Below are 21855 nucleotides of genomic sequence, written 5' to 3'. Positions count from 1 at the left end.
GAAACTGGGATTGTAAATTATTTGGCTGGTGATAAACTGTCTGCTTGTACAGCACCGAGCCACTCTGGCCCCTGGGTCCTGGCTGAGGCTTCTCACCGCTTCTAAAAATAAGTAATTATAAGGTATTATCTCTTAAAAATATTTGTTAAAAAGAGGAAGCAAGAAGAGACTCATTTCCCATCTGTTTTCTCCCCAAACTACCAACACATTTTAAAAAATCTGCTTCTAAATTGTCTTTTTGGTCAGTTCTCTTCTGCAGCCTTTCTTAAAATAAGGGTGCACAACAGTTTAAAAGTTAGGATGGGTACTTTGCACTTAGACAACAAGATTCATTTGGATACCACAATTAAGTTCTAAAATCCAAATTACCATTAACAAAATAAAAATAAATCACAAAAAATATTTTTATGCAAAAGCTGGTTATTTTTCCCAGCCCAGAACTGTTTTGCAAACCAATCTTGACTAGAAGTTGAACTTTCTAATTTTTTCTTCCTAAGAAAAAATAGATACTGTGTTTTTCAATACATTTTCATTATTCCTATTTGACCAATTCTGTTTAGTCATATCAGCCCGACTGTAGATTTTTTTTCCCTTTCCAGAACGGGATACCTTTGCTTTGAGTGTTTTGGATAATTCGTAAAGTAGAAAAAAAAAACATTAAACATTACAAAACAAAACAGATGAAAACACTTTCAGCTTTGCTCATGTTCCTGCCAACTATTTTTCTTTTTTTTTTAGAAAAAAAAAAACAGCCCCTTCTCAGCCTGTACAGGACTGTGTCATTTTACTACTTTAAAGGGGAAAGCACAGCCGAGGATGAGCGCTCAGCCCGCTGGCAGCGCCAGCACCGACGGGCCAGCAAGGACTGGGTTTAAGCCCCTGAGCCAGCCTCTAATGCTATTTCTCCCCCAAAAAATAAAGCATTAAGAATATATTGTTACAAGCATATGAACTTTAAAGACTTTTTTAAACAAGTATTTTGAACAACACACCAAATATCAACCGTATTATTAAGAGATTAATAGCGTGAACACAATTTATTTGCCTGTTGGCTGTGCTGGACATAGGCCACCACTTTTTAATTTTTTTTCCCACGCTGTCACTTTGTGTTCCTTACAACCGGGCCACGAAAAGGAGGCATTTAATACTTCAAAAAGACAAGAGTAGTATTTCTAGCAGGCCTTTACCTCCTTTTCATTTATACCTGTGCTGTGCAGTTTCTCTCTTTGGAAGTCAGCAATAGCTCGGTGCACTTTAACACACCGAAACCAGCCTGGCAGAAACTCGCCTTGTGAGGCTTTTGTGCTGCCATCCACTGCCGCATTCTCTGAGCAGGTTACTGTGAAAGATAAATAGCAGAGTCCCGAAGTGATTTAATGGAGTTTCCAAAACCTTCTGTCAGTAAAAGCTCTGCTTGGTATAGGAACTTTCCACTTTTTTTTTTTTTTTTTTTAACTGTAACTCATTCCAGGCTTCATTTGCCCCTTTGTTTGATGGGTTTTTCTCCAACCGGAAGGTTTTCACCAACTCGTTGAGATGATTGTGTTCCAGGTATGCTCAGGGCTGCCAGAAGTGTTGCATCACTTGCGGGTCTGGCAGATCCCGTGGGTTGTGTCAGCTCTGTCCCTCCAGGGAAGGTGGGGACCATTTTCTGCACAGCATCACCTCGAGCTCTCCCGAGTCCAGCTGAAGCCATCTGCTTTGCCTCGAGCACACATCTCATATCAGTACTCACAAAAACACTGTCTTTCTGCACCAGTAAAGCCATTTCTGGATGCTGTATTGGTCCTGGGGTTTCTGTCCTAGGTTGCGAAGCTTGCTACAATGCCGAGGACTGACATATGCCTATGGGCTGATAGTTTATGAGGGCTTCAGAGTTCAGCTGAAGGAACTCTATTTTGGAGGAAGGTGAGGTGATAGGTGAGCTTGCTGTTTTCCCACAGCAATAGCAAACATTCCCCTCTGCTCTGCATGCTGTGGTTTCGAACATTTCCAGCAGACTTGGACCCCGTCTCTCGTCATACAGACCTCGGTGCTGCAGCACGGACCTTCCTGCTCAGGTCCACACACTGCATATGGAGGCCAGGGAGCCACCTGGGGGTCACTTGGGAGCCCACAGGGGGTCACTTGGCCCTGGCCCAGCTCCTCAATACAGGCTGATATGGGCCGGGAAGCCTGGGGGAGTTGCCGCAGGCTGCAGGCCAGAAGATGGCCGCCGCTCGGCCTCCGTCACCTCAGTGTGCCGTGAGGCGAGGGCTCGCCATGGCGTGAGGTGCGCTTCGTGCGCCACTGGCCTGGGTTCACCCACAGCCCTATTTTCCACACGTAACCATGGTAACCCGAATTATCTCGCAGAGGTGTGCATTAGCCCTGTTTGTCGCAACCACATCTCAAAGCCCACCGCTGGGCACGCTCCGTTCACCGGCGCACGCGAGGTGCCCGAGGCTGGGCAGAACGGGAGGTCGCCTTTGCCATTTCAACACATTCCCAGCGAAGGCAGAGTGGGAGGTGGGGAGAAGGAAGAGGAAGAGTAGGAATGCCAGAGCGGTTCAGGCACAATACTGGCTCTCAGCAATATGATTAGTTACTTGGCAACGAGAGCAAGGTGTGTCAGAGGGGATGGGACACAAACACACACCAGCCCCAGCAACAGCTCCAGAAGAGAGGAAACTCACGGCCAGTACAGCTCGTCTGGTTTTGCCATGGAGCACATAAAAGGAAAGAATTAAGTAACACCTGGAAGCAACCTCCTGCCGAGCACGTTATAAAACAGCGTCAGGTCCCCTGCTGCCCATTCTCAGAAAATATTTTTCAAGCAACAGCATTTGGTTCAACAGGAAGAAAGTTGCCTGTCCTGACCCTCTGCCTACATGGAGCCGTCTCACCCAGCCAGGGAGAGCCGAGATGCCTCCATCATTTATGCTGTCCCGAGGGATTTCATAATGCCGCTGCTGTGGAGGTGCTGAGGATCGGCTCGATCCTACCAACTGGTATTCCTCAAAAGAGGAAAAGGCCTCCAGATTTCCTGAGACCTAAATCATTGGGAAGTTTTTACAAGATTTTACAATACGGCCTAAAAGCACTAAGGGGGAAAAGAAGGACGTGTTCAAGCCTGCTGCATTGTACACAAAATCATCAGCACTGGGAAGGTAAAAAGCAATGTCAAAACCGGAGAGAGACCTAAAAAGTTTTCCTCATAAAGTCTTTAAAACCAAGATAAAGGGAAGACACACACACACCTCTTAAATAATGAAAAGAAAATGGATTCTAAAATTATTATTGAGCGGATTTTAACTCGGTAGTAATATTAGAAGAAAAGTCATTTCTAAGCAGTCAGGGACTGCAGCTGTCCTGCTTGCACTGACGCACCAAGACTCGAATTCCAATTCATTTTAAATTGAGTATTTCACCTTACTCAACAAGGAGGACAGAAAACACAACTATATTCTTTTGTAAGCATATAAACATAGTTTCCATACTCATTTCTTTGTTGCACAACAGTACTAGAGGGGTTGGTTTCATCTCTGAGGCAAAGAATTGCACAGAAAAGCAAAGGCTGGTGTAAATGAGCTATCGAGCATCACCTACACACGAGCAGAGCTGCCCAGGAGATGCGATGGGCACCCAGTCCAGGCTATTAACTCCGAAGGACTGGCAGCCAAAGCAAGCAAAGCCTGGGGAAACAGTGTGCTGGATGAGGCACACAAGAGTGGCATGTCGGCATATGGTGGTAATTCTGCCTCCCAGTGCAAGGACACAAGGAAATTCTGCATGCTTCGGGGCAGCGAGGGGAGCTGTGACTCTAACAACTGCATCTGCATTAACCTTGCTGCTCTGTTTTGATCATTTTCCTACAGTCCCCAAACGACCACAGCCTAGTAACAGAGCTTTTCTCCTTTTGAAAACACTGTCTCACTTTACTGCCCACATCTGTAGGACATTTAGCTTTCAAAGAGGTAAATCTACAGCAGGGTATAAGGTCCAGGGTATTTATAAGAAGTCAAGGAGTCTGTGAAATCGAAGCTTGTGCGGGAAACCGTCTTCTGGCATTTAGCATACCCTGTTTCCATCCGTAATAAGCCTTGGGTGAGAAGAGGGAGATGCTGAAGGGGGATATAGGGAAACAGCTTGAATATGACAGGTGAAAATAAGGCCATCAGAGGTGCGCATCAACGAGCCAAGAATGAGCGAGGCCTAAGTCTCAGCCTTCCCCCTGACACACGCTCTTTCAACAGGACTACCTGTGGGAGCCCTGGGCTCCCCGAGGGTTTGCTTTTCAGCTGCTAAGAGCCTCCCTCCTTAGCACTGCCCTCCCCGAGATGCAGCAAATGCTTTCTGCAATGTCAGCCTGGAGACCTGCGGCTGTCGTGCTGGAGCCGGGAGATGGAGGCTTCCTCCAGCAGCTGGGAGGGGGGACGCGGGCAAGGGCAGCAGCAGAAGGCGCCTGTTTCGCCCCGACTCCTGAGAGTGCGCATTTGTTTCTGCACAGCCTCACTAGCAAACCCGCTGAAATCCAGGTTATATAATGCCACTGCTGCCTCGAAACGGGGAGGTTAAAATGAGGTCGTCCAAGATGAGAGCTGACTGTGGCCTGCAGCCGGCTCTGGAGGACAATCTGCTGCCTGGACCGGACCCTGGGCACAGGGGAAAACCGAAATGCTGGGTGCTGGAGTGTGCGTTAACACACAGCTAGGATGCTGAAAGTCACTTGAGCGTTCAGGGTGTGGAAAATGAGCTGGCAACATTTGGAGATGATACAAAACCAGCGAGGCTCATTCACAATAAAACAGGGAGGAGTAAAGGAAGGATCTCACGATAGGCAGTGGGCTGGGGAAAAAATGAACTGATTGACTTCAGAATTTACAGAAAGTCTCAGAGTGATAGGTTAAAAATGCACCTCTAACTGAAGGCTTCCAAGTGGTGGCAATGCTGTTACACTGGAAATTCAGGGACAGCTGATGGTAGATAGGCAGATAACCGCTGTGCCTGCCGGCTTCCCGAGGTGCTCCCTGCCAGGCAGGGGAAAGGCAGGCTCTTGGCATGATGGATTCGTGCAGCCCCAGCAGGGCAGGGCTAACTCTTGCCTTTGCGTCATTCCGTTTACGTGACGAACTGTACTGAGCAGGCAGCGTGACAGTCCACGGTCACAGGGCACCGTGAAACTGCAGGACGCTGGATAAACACACCAGAGAGAAGCTTTGTGTTGCATCCAGCCCCAGGTCTTACTCATTTCACAGCCCAGCATAGCCAGCACCATTAAAACATTTTAAAGGGTGCAAGTTGTACTTTCTTTCCATCAATGAGACTGGTATGCTGTGGAAAGGCCACCCCATGAAAGTGGACCCAGGTAAGAAAGTATAGGACTGTAATAGAAATGTGAAGTCCTGCTTTAAAGGCAGATATTTCTTTCCCAGAAAACTAGTGCAATTCCTACCGAACAAAGAACAAAAGCTTCCTTCTGTAAACCCATTTCACAGAGACCACGAGGTGGGGAAATCTATCACGCTTAGGTAACTGGTATTTGAAGGGAGCTACTTTGAGTAGTCCAGGGTTAGTGGGTCAGTGAGCTTCAGCGCTGCACATTTAGTCGTTCAATGACTGGAGATGAAGGCATTGATGGAGACCCCTGAAACCAACACGCAGATGCCTTACAACTTTGAACCATTGCAAAGAGAGACAGAAGTCATGTTATGGAGGGCACACAAGTTTGTTTGAGAAAGACCTACTGCCTTCTAATAGAATGTGAAAAAAATACCTGGCTTCCATTTCCATGGTAACTCCTTCCTTCAAAGCACTTAAGTTGTTTCCTGTTCCTCTAGTTTCTTTGCTGGCTTTAGAACAGAACAGTCAAGGCTGGAGAGCTGGTAGCACACCTGCAGCAGGACAGCAGATGAGAAACTACATCTTCGTCTCTGACAGCATGTGATGAGCTGAGCTTCTGTCCCACCAGAGAGACATTTGTGTTACCATCGCTAAACTGAATGTTTACTGAGCGCAGAAAAAAAGCAAACTACCTATCTGCAGAAGACAGCAAGAGGGGATCAATGCTGCTCCAGCCCCTCTCCGTGCAGGAGCTGGTGCATATGAGTTACACAAGTTGCTTCTAGTAGAAGTCCCATCTCAGGATGGAGTCCTGTGGTTATACTCCAAAGGACGCTGGTTTGTAAGGGTAATATTTTTATAGGCAACCATCCGTGTCAGCCTTTGCTGCTCTTAGCACCAGCACACCCTTCTGTGTTACTTGCCTTTTGTTTTTCAAAGGAGGTAGTCAGGCTGAGAACTCAGAAGGGCCAGCCAGGGCCATGCAGTCCTCAAAGCCCTGCTCCAGTCTGACAGCGATACTAAGGCAAGAAATTATCTCGAGTAAAATACTTGCTCAAAAGGACCGTGAACACAGCTGCAGGATACTTGGTTAGCAACTGACAATGTAGGTAAGAAGTGTTTTGTCAGATGGGCAGCGCAGGAAAATAAGTCTGAGCAAAAGAAACTTAAGCCTCTTAAATATTAAAGTTCCAAAATTAAACCCTTGTTTATATAACGATTGGGTCACTGCAGCAGAACACGGGAGTTGGCAGCATTGTACCAAAAAAGGCACTGCGAAGCGCAGACCTTTCCACGGGGCACCGAGTCTCCTGCAGAAGCAGCCTCTGCAGTGGGGGATTTCTGCTCGTTTCTGTCTCTCCCGGGCCTGATCCACTCGCTGATCCACTCGCTCAGCCCGCATGGTGCGGTCTCAGGCAGCAACCCCGCGAGCTCGAACGGCGGCTGGGCTCTGCGCAGGCAGGGAGCTGCTCCGGAGCCACGTCCAACAGAAATCCAGCCAGCTTCTGCTGCCATCCACCTCTGCAGGGCAGGGATCCAGATCTTCTGGGAACCTGCAAACAAAGGGCTGCCTTGAGAATTAACCCTAAAACTGATCCTCATTCTTGCTGCTCATTAAAACCTCCACTGGGGTGAATGGGGTGGAAAAGCAGGCGTGCTGCCGCTAAGGGTGCTAAGTGCAGTTCATTCTCAGCGCCTTTCTCAAAACCGTCCTGTTGCACTGTCCTCTTCTACAGAGCAGGTCAATTTGCAGACCACAAGTTCGATTTTGTGGATTTAAACAATGATGCAAGCTGTATATATTTTTTTTTCTTTTCTGAATGAGGAATGAAACTGATAATGAAAACTCTAGAAACACTCTAGAAAACAATGCAATAATGTGAGAAATGCAGCTTGGTATAACTTTAGAAGAAAAGGTAGGCAGGAATCAAATATCCCTGCTGCTTTAGCTAGGCTAATTGCAAATGATACCACAGCAAACTACAAGTAAGAAAAATATAGAAAATAACTTTATGAAGCTTTTCTATTGCAGAGTATCTTTAAAAAGCCTTCTAGAAAGCCTTTTATCATGTTACTAAGCACACCTTTATTTATTATTTTGTAAGAAAAAAGCATAAAAGAACTTAATCCAAACTAAATATTTAACCAAACAGCAATTAACTAACAATGATGAATGGTAAACAGTCCTAGTCCGAGGCTAAACCGGGACTTTAAAGCCTGTTTATCTGGGCTAAAGCTGCCCATGGGAAAGGCAACTTTATTGAGTAAAGTTTGTCTCTGCCACCTCGCTATTAAAAGCGTCTACAAACAGAAACGACATCATACATTCTGAGAGGAAAAAAAAAAAAAAAAAAGAACAAGAACATAACAACCCATTGCCTAGAACTTACAATGCTTTATGGAACAATTATCCCTAAATAGAAAAAGCAGAGAAAGCACGAAGCTGCAAAGCAGCCACTTTCAACCTCCGTGGCCTTCTGTTAAAGCCGAAATAAGCAAGAGACCCCTTAAAGCCCACCTCCTGCTCCCATTTAGCCCCGGATGGACGTTCCCACTTACCCGCTAGGAAGGAGGGAGCCTGGGCAGAGTTGCCCAAGACTTTATCTGTGCGGATCCACGTGTTTAAATGCAACAGAATTAGCTTCTATTATTATTACATATATTTATTATTCCTATGTATATTTATTATTCTTATATATATTACATATATCTATTATTCTCATATATTGTTATTATTATATTAAATGCAAGATAATTAGCTTTTTTATTATTCTTCTTATATATATTTATTATTCTTACGCATATCTATTATTCTTATATATATTACGTATATCTATTATTCTTATACATGATTATCGTTGTTATTGTTGGTATCGGACGGGACGGGACGTGCAGGGGATGGGATGGCACTGGATGTGCGTGGGACGTGCACGCCCGGGATGCTCCCGGGATGTGCCGTGCCGCAGCCGCTCCCCCCGCAGCCCCATTCCCCGTCGCGTGTCCCCCTGCATCCCCCCCCACGTCCCCCCGGTGCCCCCCCCGGTACCTGCCTGGCTGCTCGCAGCATCCCCACGTCCCCCGGGGGGGGAGCCTGCAGCGGCTGCCCCTGGCCGGGCCGGATGCAGCCGGAGCGGGAGCGGAGGCGGGGGGGCGGCAGCGGGGCCCCCCCCGGGGCTCCCGAGCGGAGGAGGCGGCGGCCCACGGTGGCCCCCCCCCGGCTCGATGCGGCCAAGGTGACCCCGAGCTGCCTGCAGCTCCCGGGAGGCGGCGGGCATCGCCCCCCCCCGCTCCCCGGGCCCTGCCGATGGGGGGGCCGGGGGGGCCGTCGGACGGGCGGAGGCAGAGCTCCTCGCTGCCCGGGGTGCCGCTTCTCGGCCGCATTTTCCTGTTCTCGCACATAGGACCCGGGGTGTCCTGGCCCAGGAATGCCTGAGAAAGCTTTAAAAATCCGGAGCGGGAGAGGCGAACCTATTTTGGGATCTTCTTTAATAAATTCATTTAAAAAAAAAAAAAAAAAAAAAGGCAGCAGGAGGAGGAATCCGTTTCTGAAGGTTGGTTTTGAAATGCTGCTCGCTCTCTCCAGTTCTGCAGCTACTCCGTGTGTCACTGCGCGTCTCCGTGGCCACCTTCCAGTACCTCCACAGTCATTAGTGGGTATTATTCGCGCTCCCTCCTAGGAAGCAGGGGGATAATCATTCCCCATTTAACGGATGGGAAACTTGGCACAGCACAGATTAAGTGATTTGCTGACAGGCACATAAGAAAATTGCGCTAGTCAAGCGTTCTCTCAATTATGCCATCCTTGTAACTGCATAATTTCCTTCTGTGATTCCAAACACGCAGCAAACTCCCCGTGTAGGGCTGCAGTTCTGCCTGCAAAGCGTGCGGCCAGCGTTGGCGCCCACGCGTTCATGGCAGGATGGGTTCCACCACGCTGCGTGCTCAGCACCGGGGTACAGAACAGCACAGAACTGCAGTCCTGGCGGTCCCCCGGGGTTGCTGCAAAGCATCTCGGGTCTGTCCCACGCAGGTGTGGAGCGAGGGGAGCGAGGGATGCTCGGCTGCGTGGGTGCTGCACAGCCCCCCGCCAACATGTGCGGCCGGAGCCAAGCACCGCTTCGTGCCTGGCGATTCGTGTGGAAGCACATGAGGGTCCCTCAGCTCCTGCCACAGCCCCGTGGAAATTCCCCAGCAGAGCCAGGCCAGAGGGGAGAACAAACCAGGCTCCGGGATCCTGGCGTTTGGGTGCACCCAGCGAGCCCCCGCGTTCCCACCCAGCCTCCTGCAGCACCCGCTGCCGCCTGGGCCGCGGGCTCTTCGGGCTCCCCTGCCCTCGTTTGAATTGGCCCGGCCTGCCCGGCCTCGTAATCTGCTGCTAAGTGGGACTGCCGATGAACGGCGAGATAAATTTAGAAAGAAATCTTTGTGTGGGTCAGAGGAAAAACACCGCGGCCTCTGGAATCCGAGCTGCGGCGGCGCAGCCTGGTTCCCTTCGGTGTGCCTGCCGTCTGCCAGGGCCTTGGAGCCGGGCTTCGTGCTGAGCTTCTTGCTGGGAAAGCGGGAGGGTCCTCAGGGATTTCAGGTTTTCCTAAACTGCTCTGGGGATGGTAAGCCAAGGAGTCCTTCAGGTACAAATAATCACTTTTAATGCGTATTTGTGGAGAAGGTTGCAAGGGCCGGGGAGAGCCGTGGGCTCCACGCTGCCCCAGCTCTGACACTTCAACCTCTTACAGAGCAAGTTTACTTCCCCCTGGATTTGTTTATATGCCACAGTAGGGAGGGCAGTTTTACTTAATTCCTCTCTCAGAATCATCAGACTTCTGCCAGCCACGCCAGAGCAACATTGTTCCTTCAGAATTGCTTCTGTTAATCTGTTAAATTGTTTTCAAACAAGAAAAAGTAATAGAATTAGTGGTGCAAAATCCCCCATGAAATCTGGAATCCAGTGCCACTTTCCTTTCTAAAAGTCTGAACACCATTCAAAACCATTTTATCGTTTGCTCATAAATTATAGTGTACCAATACAAGACAAGAAAAATAATTTTCTGAATGATTTTCCTTTAATAAGCTATTAGGACCTTGTACTGTTAATTAAACTATTAATTAGATGTCTTATCATTCCTAAACACGTTAACATGTTGCCAAAGCAGCAATGAGCCTCTGGGGCAGGCAGTAGATAAGAAAAGAAGAAAGATGCAAACATAAAAATTAAAAAAATGAAGAAATAGCAATCACAAGTAAAAGAACCAGAAATAGCAAATAAATAACTCAGGCTAGGTAAAACATTGTTTAATTTACAGGAATAAAATAAAATAAATGTGTAACCTGAAAATAAACTTGCCTGGTAGAGGCCCTTGGGACATCGGTCTTATGCAAGGCAAAAGAAGCGTAGCTGTCTTCAGGCTGTTTGTTTCCTATAGGTGGAGTGAGAAGCCAGAACTAGGCTCCTTTTTCCCCAACAAATTAGCTTTCTATTAAAAAATAACAAGCTTTCAACATTTTTTTTGTCCCGTGCCCTGCTCTGTCCCTGCTCCGAGGGGGTGATGCACGCCTTATGCCGATCTGTGCTCATCTGCGGCTCCATGCCAGGGCTCACAGCAACAGTGTGCTAAAGTGGTTTTAAAGCCCAACTCTTCAGCGTTCATCTTTGACAGTTTATCTCGAGGGACAGATAATCTCATTTATGTCTGCTACTACAAATCAAAACACCGGCAAATTAAATGGATCTGAAGGCTAAGATTAAAGCCTTAGAATTAAAACACCTGTGAGGCACTTGCAACACAAATAGTTGTAAATATAATAATAACGATAATTTTTTTTTTCTTTTTTTCTGGGGGATGGAAAAGCTCCACACAAACGCCGCTCCTGAAGGTGAAGGCAGAACGGCTGTCTCACCACACACAGGTACCCACGGCACTGCATGGCTCAACCGCGGTGTAACGCAGGGCACACGGGGGCTGCAGCGCCGTGCCCAGGGCTGGTCGGTCGCAGCAGTGCCCCCACGCTCCTCCTTGGCTGGCTCCGTGGTTTTTCTGTCAGGCGCCTGGAGTTTGACCCAGGACGTTTTGGGAAGCCACCTGCATTTCTGCCTTCACGGCGTTGGGGCTGCAAAGCTCGCTCGGCCTGGCGGCAGATGGAGCAGCAACCGTCGCAAACCTCCCGTGCCACTCCTGCAGAACACGGCTCGCAACAAGCAGATGTAAAACGCATCGATGGGAAATTCATCTTAGAAATTTCATCTTGGGTGTTCCCAGCTCCTAGAATATCAGCTTCAAAGCCTGTTGTACCCATGTATTTCTTGCATGATTTCGTATGCTGCAGACACCTCTGGGGGGAACGTCCTGCACCCTGGGGCGCAGCAGGCAATTGTACTGGAGCAGGAGTGGGTGCTGCTTCTGCCTGGGCGCCCACACCATTGCCCAAGTGCCAGCCCCATTCTAGAGCAAAGTGTTAAATGTTTTAGCAAAGCACAGCCAGCAGATAGCAGCATTGCTATACGTATATATGTATAGACCTCAGGCTGCTCCTGCTGCGGTTTCAAAGTCATGCAGGAACCTCGGTGAATGGCCTGAGCCCTGGCTCCGCTCTGTGGTGGGCAGCCACACAGCAAGCATCTGATCTGGCTGCAGCATGTGCTGAGGCTTCAAACGCTTACCTGCTAAAATTAACGAGAAATAGTACTTCTGCACCCTCTAAACTAAATTGCCTCGAACAAAGGAATGTGCATCCCCTGGGGGGTGAAAATCTGCACAGGAGTTTTGTCCCAGATCTTGGGCATTTTCCTAGCGGTGCGTGGGATTTCGCCAGGATCTGGCTTTGGTTTTGGTAGCTGCCACAGTGCGATGGGCATGTGAGGCCTTAACCAGGAACTTTAGCACAAGACGCAGGCGGGTGCTTGGTGGGTGCTGCGGGACAGCACCACGAGTAGGTGCTTGTGTGTGACGGATCCTGCCGCTGAGGGGCCTCTGCCGCCAGGATGGGTCTGCCCCACGATACATCAACAAAAAAGAAATAAAGACCCAGCAGCAGAGAAAGGAGATGCTTTTCGCTAGCCTGGGACTTGCCGCTTTTCTGTGAAGGGTTTGCAGTACTGATGGGCAGGAGTCTGCTCACCTGAGAGGGTTGTGCTGTTTTTACTGTGCACTACATGGAAGATAGTTAATAATACAATTACAGAATTAAACAATCATTTAGGTTGGAAAAGGCCTCTAAGATCATCAAGGCCAACCGTTAAAGTAAAGCTTGTTTGCTCTGGTAAATTTGATTGGTTTCAGCAATACACAGAGCAAGCTATCTTAAACTCTCAGTAGCATTTTATGGCCATTCCTACACAAAGGTGTGCCTTCATTCCTGAAAAAAGTCTGCGATTTCAGCCTCGGGAAGGACTTGGGGCTGCCTGGATGGGTGCCAGAGCTCCTGCCTCTGGTTCAGGCTAGGACACGGACGTGTCATTTAATGGCTACGGCACTGCTGAGCCACCCATAAATGCGGGTGAGTACCTCCCTCGATACTTAGCAGAAGTTCTGTGAGGCTTAAAGCACTTCAAAGCTCCAGGATGGAAGTACTATATGTAGATTAAAAAACGAACAAACAAACAAACAAAATAACCCAACCTTGCTCCCAGTTTTAAACACTCCCTATGTTACTGGCACTTGCTCATGTTGTTCATGTCACTCCAGCTGACACTGAAATGCAGCCACCATTAAGCTGCAACATGAGATATTTATATTTGTATTTAACACCTTGTATTTACATTTGCCACCCCTTTTTCCCAGAGGATGCTTTCATGCTGATTATTTTCATCGGGGCATTTGATGCCGCTAGGAGAGTTCCCAGCAGCAACACAGACTGTGCACACACCAGAGATGAGCAGGACAAGAGCACAAAGCAGGCGCCAGCCCTGAACCTCGCTCTTTGGTGGCCGAGCGAGGCGCTGGGGGAAGCCGAGGCAGATTTGGCGGCCGCTAACAGAAGAAAAGCCGGCGGCAGCGCAGCAGCTGCACGGCCCTGCAAGGGCTGGCGGCGGGGCAGGCAAGGAAGGGATGCGAGGAGGTTGATAAGGAAGGAATAACAACAACCCCTCGGTTTGGCCGGGGCTGAGCCTGCCTGTGTTTGCACATGGGCAGAAAGCTTCCTGAGCCGTTGCGCAGCCCTTTCCTCCGGGCTCGCTCCCTCGCTCCCTGCCTGGCCACAGCGCACTCAGCATTTCCGCCCGTCAGGATGTTTTAGAGAATGCTTTTGTTTTGCCACATCAATTGACCGCAGCTTTATTGTCTCAGTTTGGCTGTCGGACATACTCTGAGCTGTGAAAAATGCACCTGACTTTTGATTAGATCTCTCACTTGTGATGCAGCAAATAGTGCTGATTAGATAAACAGCTGCCAAAAGGGGAAAAAAAAAAAACACAACAACAACAAAACACACACCACACACACAAAAAGTGCACACCCACCCCCGTTCTGTGCTGCAGCAACAATGAAGCCTCCAGGAGAGTGTCCCCTGTGCTCTGCGGAGGCCAGGGCTCTCGGGAAAGTCCTTTCATTTCCCCATAGCCCGTTGCTGGGACGTCGGATTTCCCCACCTGCACCAGAAACGGCAGCGGTGGTTTCTCACCATACTCAGTGCAACCCCGGGTAATACCTGGGGCTTGGGGGTTCACGCCCAGCAAACAGGCACGAGGAAAGGGCAGGGAAGCCGAATGCAGTCCTGGAGAGAGGAGACACCAGCCCCAAACCTCCTATTCTCAGGGGAGCTCGAGCATCTCTGCTGGAGTGTGTCTGAAGGACCCAGGGTGCCAGCCCATGTAACCCTGAGAGGTGATGGCACAGCCGAAAACATGACCCCGGGCAGCCCTACCAGTACCTTTGAGGCTTTGAGGGCACCGCCTGCATAGCGATTAAAAGCATTTGACATAAAAATGTGAAAAGGCATGGGAGGTGCAAGAAGAAGAGATTTAAGTGAGCACCGTGCATGCTTTCTGCTGGGGGACCCAGCTCAGCCTGACCCTCCAGGCCCTGCTGGTGGCATCCCGGTTGTGCCCGGTCAGAGCCCAGAGCAGGGTGTGCAGGGACCCAGCCAGCCCCTCCTGCAGCCAGATACCGAGCATCAGGCAGCGGCTCTCGGGGCCACAAAGAGCAATTCCAAATAGCAAAGCCTCCTAACTATACACTGAGAGCTGAGAAAACCCATAGCAAAAATACCGCTGCTTCTGCGGGACTTCTTCCCTCGCAGTGCACAGGGAGGAGCGAGCTCTTCTTCCTCCCCTGCTGGCAGAGCCAAGGCCAGGGGCTGAGCGCCTCTGTTTGCCTGGTGCACGGCCCTGCTCCGTTTCTCTCCAGCCCTTGCTGACAGCCCGGCACCAGCAAACAAACCGAGCTGCTCAGCTCCGCTCCGAGTCAAAGCTGCAGTCCTCCCAGGTCTGAGCTGGGATCATTAGACAAATCACCTACCACGCGTTAACTCATGAAATAATGAGCCAACAGCCCCCCTGCACATGCTACACCGTGTCAGCTCCTCCGCCCAGAGACTTGCAGCCATCCCCTCCCAGCACCCTACAGCCCGGTCACTGCTGCAAACGCAGCCCGTGGGTCTGCCCCAGGTGCTCAGCCCCTCCGCCCGCACAGGGGAGGGATGGAGGTGGAAAACCCTGTGAAATATCAACTCCCTGAGTGCCCAGAGGAAGCCTTCACCTTCACCTTCACACACACACACACACGCACACAGCCCTGCTGCCAGGTCAGCCCCCAGCCAGCGGATCATGCCGTGAGACTGCAGCCTCATTTATTTATCCAGGAATTAGCAGCACATCGTAAACATCAGAAAATCAAACAAACGAGGTTTAATAATTCGATGTACGTCACTTGTCCTGCAAACGTGTTTGTTGAAAGACAGGGAGAAGGCGCACAGAACAAGCCACAGCTTTTAGTCATCGTGCTGCTGCTGGAAAACAAGGTCTCCGAGAGGCGTTGTCCGCTCGCCGTGCTGGCACACGGCGCAGCCAGAGCCACGCGTCCCAGGGGGATAAACACGCTGTTGTTCCAAGGACACGGCGGAGAAGTTCATTTAAAACACTCACTTTTTTTTTTTTTTTTTCCCCCCACTGAGATTGTTAACAATTAGGTTTGAGAGGAGCAATTCGCAGGGAAGCGGAACTAGGTAGGACTTGCTCCCGCTGTTGGCATTTCAGCGTTGGCCTTTTGTTACCGAAGTGAAAAATACTTCTCTCTTTTTTTTTCCCCCACCTACCCGCTGCTGAATGCAGAGGGAGAAACATCCGTAGCAGGATCAGGGTTTCTGTCTAGCGGCTGTCAGACACGGAGCCCTTTGGTGTCTTTTATTCCCAATGTCCTATTTGCAATGGCCACAGTCGTGCCAGGGTGAGGGCGATGCCCCTGGGCACGGGCAGAGCTGTCCAGAGCCACGTCAGCTGTCTGCACCTCCCCTGCGCACGAGGGACGAGGGACGGGGCACTTGCTGGGTCTTGTCAGACGCTGTCTCCAAGCCGGGAGATGAGAAGACCGGGGAAGGCGTCGCTCTGAAACAACTACCTGCACAGTGGTAGGACTAACAAAAACAAGTTCAAGGTCTGGTCACACTTCAGCCTCCAATTCCCCATGGAAAGTTTTGCACAGAGCTTCAGCAGATTTTACAGGAGAAGGAAATGCTAAAGAAGGCACAAAGCACAAGGAGGGGATTAAATGCCTGATGTTCTTAAAAGAGGAAGAAGTCCTGCACTTAAAGATGAGATAAAAACAACTCTGTTAACCATAATTCCCTGAAACCTGAGAGGTTTGTGTCACTGAAATCCCGATTTAACTACTTTAATCAGCCTAACACTCTGCCACCAAAAACTGTGGTTTTTTGGAGCCTGGATCAAGGCTTCAGCCTGCCTCTGCTGAGAAGCTGCTCGGGGACTAAGTGCACTTGCGTTTCTCATTATGTGCTTTTAACAACAAAAGCAGAGAATGGCAGTAAAAAAGTTTCCTGTGTGGTCATCAGGAGAAGTAGGAGGCAGCAGGGAAGCAGCACTTGGGTAGCGCTGGAGTTTAATGTGCTTTAGGCGGATTTGAAAGTTCTTCACAGAAATGATTTAAAAAAAAAAAAAAAAAAAAAAAAGTCTGCAGTCCCTCGCTGTCCACAGAAAACTCCTGCCCCCCCTTTGCTCTCCGCTGCCCCCCGGCACCCCCCGGAGCCCCTCTCCGCGGGGTCACATCGGGGTGTCGGCGAGGCCGCGCTGCCCGCCGGAGCGGCCGTTGCGGGAGGCGCCGTTCTCCTGCGCCCCGTTCAGGCTGGGCTTCTCCTGCGGCTCGGGGCCGGCCGCCGTCAGCGCGGGGCTTCCCTGGCTGCCGTTCTCCATGTCGTACTGGTCTTCGTCCTAAACAGGGGCATCGATAAGAAAGGCAGCGTTAGAGGAGGGCGAGGGCTGGCAGCACCCAGCTCTGCCGCCGAGCTGTGGCTACCCACGGGCACGGGGATGGGAGCAGAGGGCCTGAGCCACGCCGTGCCCCAAGCTGGAATGCCAGCCACGAACTGTTTGTTTTTTTTTTTTTTTTCCTGGACCTGAAAAGAGAAGAAGCCGTCAGGTTATTTTTGGGTAGCCAGGCTTTGGACCTGCCTCAGGACTGCAGAGCTACCTGCTACAGACCAGCTCTGCTTTCACCTTGGCCAAGAATCGCAACGGAATGAAAGCTGAGGGGACTTCCCGGTTTCCTTTCCCTCTCCTTCTGTCCTTCAGCCTGCAAACAGGTTCGCAGCTCGCAGCAGCACGCTAGCGGTTCAGGACTGCTCTCCAGCAGCTGAAGCCTGGAGGTGTGTGCAGGCCTGTAAATGCCAAGCTGTGCTCTGCGGCTCGTTACCCACACAGCCGTGAGGAGCTGCCGCTATCTCCCCGCAGGGTAGTGCCCCGTGTGCCCGAGGGCAGCAGATCCGATGGCGCTGCAGCAGGCACTGGTGGCCCTGGGCTGAGGGTGAAGATCGCAGCTGGCAGCAGAGGAGAGCAGGGAGCTGGGTGCCAGCCCCACGCATCCCATGTGCATCTCCCAGCCTTTCATTAACTCCTCGCCTCCTCTCCAGCGAGGCGGAGCAGCAGCAGGGCCCTCGGCTGACACCCGTGCCCGTGGCAGCGAGGTCTGAGCGCTGGAAACTGGACTGACACTGCCACGCGTCTACACAGGCAGCTCCCGGCCACGTGCACGCCTTGGCTCCAGCAACCAGGGGACCACGGCCCAGGCTGTGCTGCTTGCATCTTGCACACGTGCTCGACTCCACGGCTGCACGTTGGATCAAGTCCCTCCTGGCAAGGAAACACTAACGGCTTGAGCAGCAATGGGGGAAAAGCCCGGCCCGTCCTCGCTGCAGAGTCCCTAAAATCACTGGCAAAGTGGGGCCCTGAGCTCACAGCCTGCCTAGAGGGGGAAACACAGGAGAATTTGTTTTGTCTTTCTTTCTTGATATATTTTATTACCATTTCTTGTTAAGTGAGGGGAGAAATAGCCTTTATTACAGCATCGGTACAACACAGACACACAACTCATTCTTAAAAGCAGAGAACGGAAAGTTAAAGTGTGTCACTTTTAATGACAAATTCATAAGGTTTCGGTGTCTCTGGAGGGGTCTTGCTGGATGAGTTCTGACTGCTGAGCAAAAGCAAGTGTTAGACCTAGAGGCACGGGAGGGAAGGGGCGGTTTTCCCAAGCAGAGAGCTCCTTTCCAAAGGGCAGAGCAGGTTCCCTTCGCCCTGCATCTCACTCCCGTCCCCGTTCCCGGGCTGACCCAGCCACGAGCCACCATCCCCAGGCGGCAGCCAGCACGGGCTGGCTTGGTGGCCATCCTGCCATGCTGGGGACACGCACGGGCTGATGGAAAGGAACCACAGGGTGCAGGGCCACCCATGGGCATCCCGCCGGCTCCTCGCTATTGGGCATTTTGCCACCTATAAGCACTAACCAGCCTCTGTCCCGCGGGGCTCCAGCTCCGCCGCTTCATCAGGAAGTATCCGGCCATGCCCAGGAACGCCAGCAAGAGGCCAGAAGTGACCAAAGCAGTCAGGGTCTTCCGAGAAAAGTCCTGGTGGCTCCTCACACTCCCTTGCTGAAGGGATTTTATTCCGAACTGGAAAAACACCAAAGAGAGCCAAGAGTCTCCCAAACAGGAAACGTGTGCATCTGGTCCACAGGCACCAGGCCTTCAAACAATGCTGCTCTTCACCTCCCTTGTAAACTGCACATAAACAGAGCTGGGCTTCACTGCCCAAGAGAGGAGCTTTGCACTTGTGCTGTGAGCTTGCGCATCCTCAGCCGGAGGGGCTGCGTGGGCTTGCTCCCATCCCAGCACCTGCTGCAGCACACCGCGGCTTTCTGCCGCGGACAAGAGCGCTCAGGCCCGGAGATTTAGAGCATGTATCTGCACGGGGGAACTATCTCTGTGCACTGCTGCTGCAGTTCTGTTGGCTGCCATTTATATAGGCACCTGGAGTTCAGCTTTACAAGCCGATGGCAGCCTCACTGCAGTGTTGAGAGAAGGAATTAATTAATGTCAGCATGGTACTTTGAAGATGCAGAGTGCCAATTACATCCTAAGTGTTATTGTTGGGAACCAGCACTTTTTAAAGAAAATACTACAGAATTTGGTGGCAACTATTTCTAGTATTTCTGCCCTCAGTGTTTGTGCCAGTGGACTTAGAGCACTGCTGTGTGCAAAAATTTAAGATGGCATGTCCTGATCAGCAGGCTCAGCCCTGCCCAGCACAGGGACGAATGCTGCCTGCTCGTGGCGGGCACTGGCAACGTGCTCCAGGCTCAACTCGCAGCCTCAAGGTCTCCTTTCCCAGCCTCTCAGACCACCCAGCCTCTCCAGCTGGATACACCCCTAAAATTTACCTTTTCCCAGTGAGACTCCTGGAGCACATCTGTAGCAGGATCTGCAATTTTTAAAACGGGAGAAGCATGTTACGTCGAAGGTAACACTGCAGGTAATGTCAGCGTTGGAGAGCCTGGCTGGTGCTGAGCACAGTGGAGCTGTGAGCCTCTTCACCGTGCTGGAGGCAATGCCATGGCTCCATGGCTCTAGCAAAACCCAGGAAGAAAGATCTGTAGCTGCAGAGACATCTCCTCGCAGGCTGCGCGTGAGGATTTGTGTCCTGCAGAGACCACCAGCCTCTCTCCGCAAACCATCCCCTCTCCCATGGCCCACGCTGAGGTTGTTACCCAGCAGCACCACCACCAGCCGAAGGAATTAACACCACTGACCTGTCTCATTGACGAGGATGAGGAGCAGACAGTCGTGGTCCACCTCAGACTTAGCGAGTTTAATGTGGCAGGGGGAGGGAACGGGGCGGGTGCTCTCCTCGCATATTGCACTCCATAAGTCCGATCCCTTCATCTCTAAAAATTGTTTCTGCAAAATTTTCAAGCAAACAGCCATTAAACCAGCCGCACGACTAAGTCTCCATCCCACCTACACTTGTGATGTGCCTCCTAGTAGTAAGGCGCATTCACCCTCTGTGTTTTGGTGGCTTATCTGTGCTGTGCACAGCTGAGCAGAGGTAGTCACAAGTGACAAACAGCACCGGGGTGTCAGACCTTCAAATCCCACCTCAACACTGTTTGTGCCCCAATACCGACAGCTAAAATAATAGAGACGTTTATTTCTTGATTCCTAACTTAACGAGAATAAATGAAATTAAGACATTAATAGCAATCCTGCAAGCGGCATTTAAATGAAGCTAAATTTAGGATCTGTGTTGCATGGCAAGTCCCTCCAGTTTTTGGACTGAGCAAGCAGCCTGAAGAGCCCTATTGTTTCAGAATCCCAGGCAGGGGCTGGGAAAGGAGGGAAATAACAAAGAAGCATTTAGCCTTCCTGTTTAGGAAATGTCTTCAGTGTTTTTGCTAGGTTGCTGATCAAAGGCTAGGCAAAAAAAATACAAATTTCTCACTTTTTAGAGCTGAACCGACTCTTGGGTGGAAGAGGAAGAGGGGAGCGGAGCTGCAGGGGCAGTCCCCGCCTCAGACAGGGCAGGCCTTCTCCTCTCATCTATTTTCGGAGGCAGCCAGGCTCGGAGGCACAGCCCCCAGCTGCTAACAGAGCAGCTGAACCCCCTGCCCTGCCCCAGCCTCGACCCGTCCAGCGACGGGGGGCTTCGCAGCCCCTGCCGCCCCGCAGCTCCGCGCCCTCCGGGTTGGCCTTGGGATCCCCCGCCAACACGCACGCGTAGCATGCAAAACTGCAGAGACCTATCTGTGGGAGAATAACGAACAAATCAGTTTCAGCTGTCTCTGTAAAGCTTGGCTTGGAGCTAGGAAGGCCAAGATGGAACAAGAGGCTCGAGTGCGTGTTTTCCTTTCTCCGCTGTGGAAAGAACTCATCCGCGTGTCAGAATTTCCCTTTGCAATTAGCGCCGCTGGGTGCCAGCTTATTGCTCATTTGCTTTGGGAAAGGCCAGCAGGAAAGAGACGCACGGCCAGTCCCTCCTATCTGCCCCCTTCTCAGGCACTCTTATCTGTTTCCCAGGTCCAGCAGCCGCCACCACGGCCGGGGCTGAGCCGCTTTCCCACCCGCTGCCGAGCTGGGGGGCACCGGGAGGTGGGCTGCGGGCGAAGGCTGCCCCGCACGCGTGGATTTAGCGGGGCTGCCGGGCTCCCCTTGCACAGAAGGAGGGCTAAGAGCTCGTGGTGACACCATGGGGATATTCTGCATGTTACGTGTGCAGCACCCATCTATGCCTCTGCCACCCATAAGGCTGAGCCAGGAGGTGCCGTTGCCACTAGATGGCAGCTGAGATCGGGCCGCTCCCTCCCGCTGGGGTTTCCATACCAATCCTTGCTAAACCGCAGCCACCATAAACACGAGCGAGCCGAAACGGCTTTTATTTAATAGGCCATTTACGGAGAGAAGGCAAGTAGGAATTCACTCATCCTAAGCGGTCGCAGCACGGCTGGCCAGCAGGAGTAAAATTAATCCCTGTCGTTCCACACCCAGGGCATTGCCAAGTCTGCTCTCCCACAACGTCCAACGCCATCTGGCCCCTGCTGCAGGTTCCACCTCGTGCACCAAAGGGTTATCGCCTCCCACCCTCAGCAGCACCTCAGCCGACCCTGCCTCGCTTTTATAAATGGTTCGGGCTTGGTGCAAAAAGCCAAGGGCAGTTGCAGAGCGCCTGGGATTCCCTTGGGAGTGAGCACGGATGGGGACACGGTGCTGCTAGCCGTGCTCCTTCAGATGGCCTGGTCACCTTCCTAGGGCAGCTGGCAAGACAAAAAACGGCAACCGCGTTCCCAACGGGGAAGAGGAAGAACAACAACAAAGGCGATTTCCCGTTGAACATGGTTGAAGAGACTTCAGAAGCTAAACCGGCCCCAGAGCTTAATGATGAAAAAGGAGGTTTTATGCAACCTGGAGGCTGAATTCCCCTGGGACTGCTGCGATTGTCCCCTTGGGATCCTCCTGAGACCGCTGCAGTCATCCCCGCCTCAGTCAGCTGGGCACAGCCCAAATAATGGGGCAAACTCTCCACCCCAGACCGACTCCCAGGTA

General features: G+C 51.1%; 1 protein-coding gene across 10 annotated transcripts in view; it reads right to left on the bottom strand.

Moving 5' to 3' along the window:
* Positions 1-21855, bottom strand: part of CD34 (CD34 molecule) — a gene marked incomplete at its 5' end in the record, with an annotated part of 49292 nt that overhangs the window by 20684 nt on the left and 6753 nt on the right. For 6 of the 10 annotated variants that reach the window (XR_014575632.1, XR_014575633.1, XR_014575634.1 and 3 more), the window contains 5 exons: positions 5756-6875; positions 8373-16696; positions 18268-18432; positions 19200-19240; positions 19569-19716. Coding sequence is in view for 3 of the 10 variants with exons in the window: in XM_083812508.1 (XP_083668634.1) it covers positions 16529-16696; positions 18268-18432; positions 19200-19240; positions 19569-19716 (522 nt within the window). Of the gene's footprint in view, positions 1-5755; positions 6876-8368; positions 16697-17799; positions 17958-18267; positions 18433-19199; positions 19241-19568; positions 19717-21855 lie in introns of those variants that run through there. The other 4 variants (XR_014575631.1, XM_083812508.1, XM_083812506.1 and 1 more) reach the window with 4 other exon arrangements.

Source organism: Anser anser (assembly GCF_964211835.1).
Source record: "Anser anser genome assembly, chromosome: 27".
Taxonomy (NCBI): Eukaryota; Metazoa; Chordata; class Aves; order Anseriformes; family Anatidae; genus Anser; species Anser anser.
This window is presented reverse-complemented; position numbering and strand designations above follow the sequence as displayed.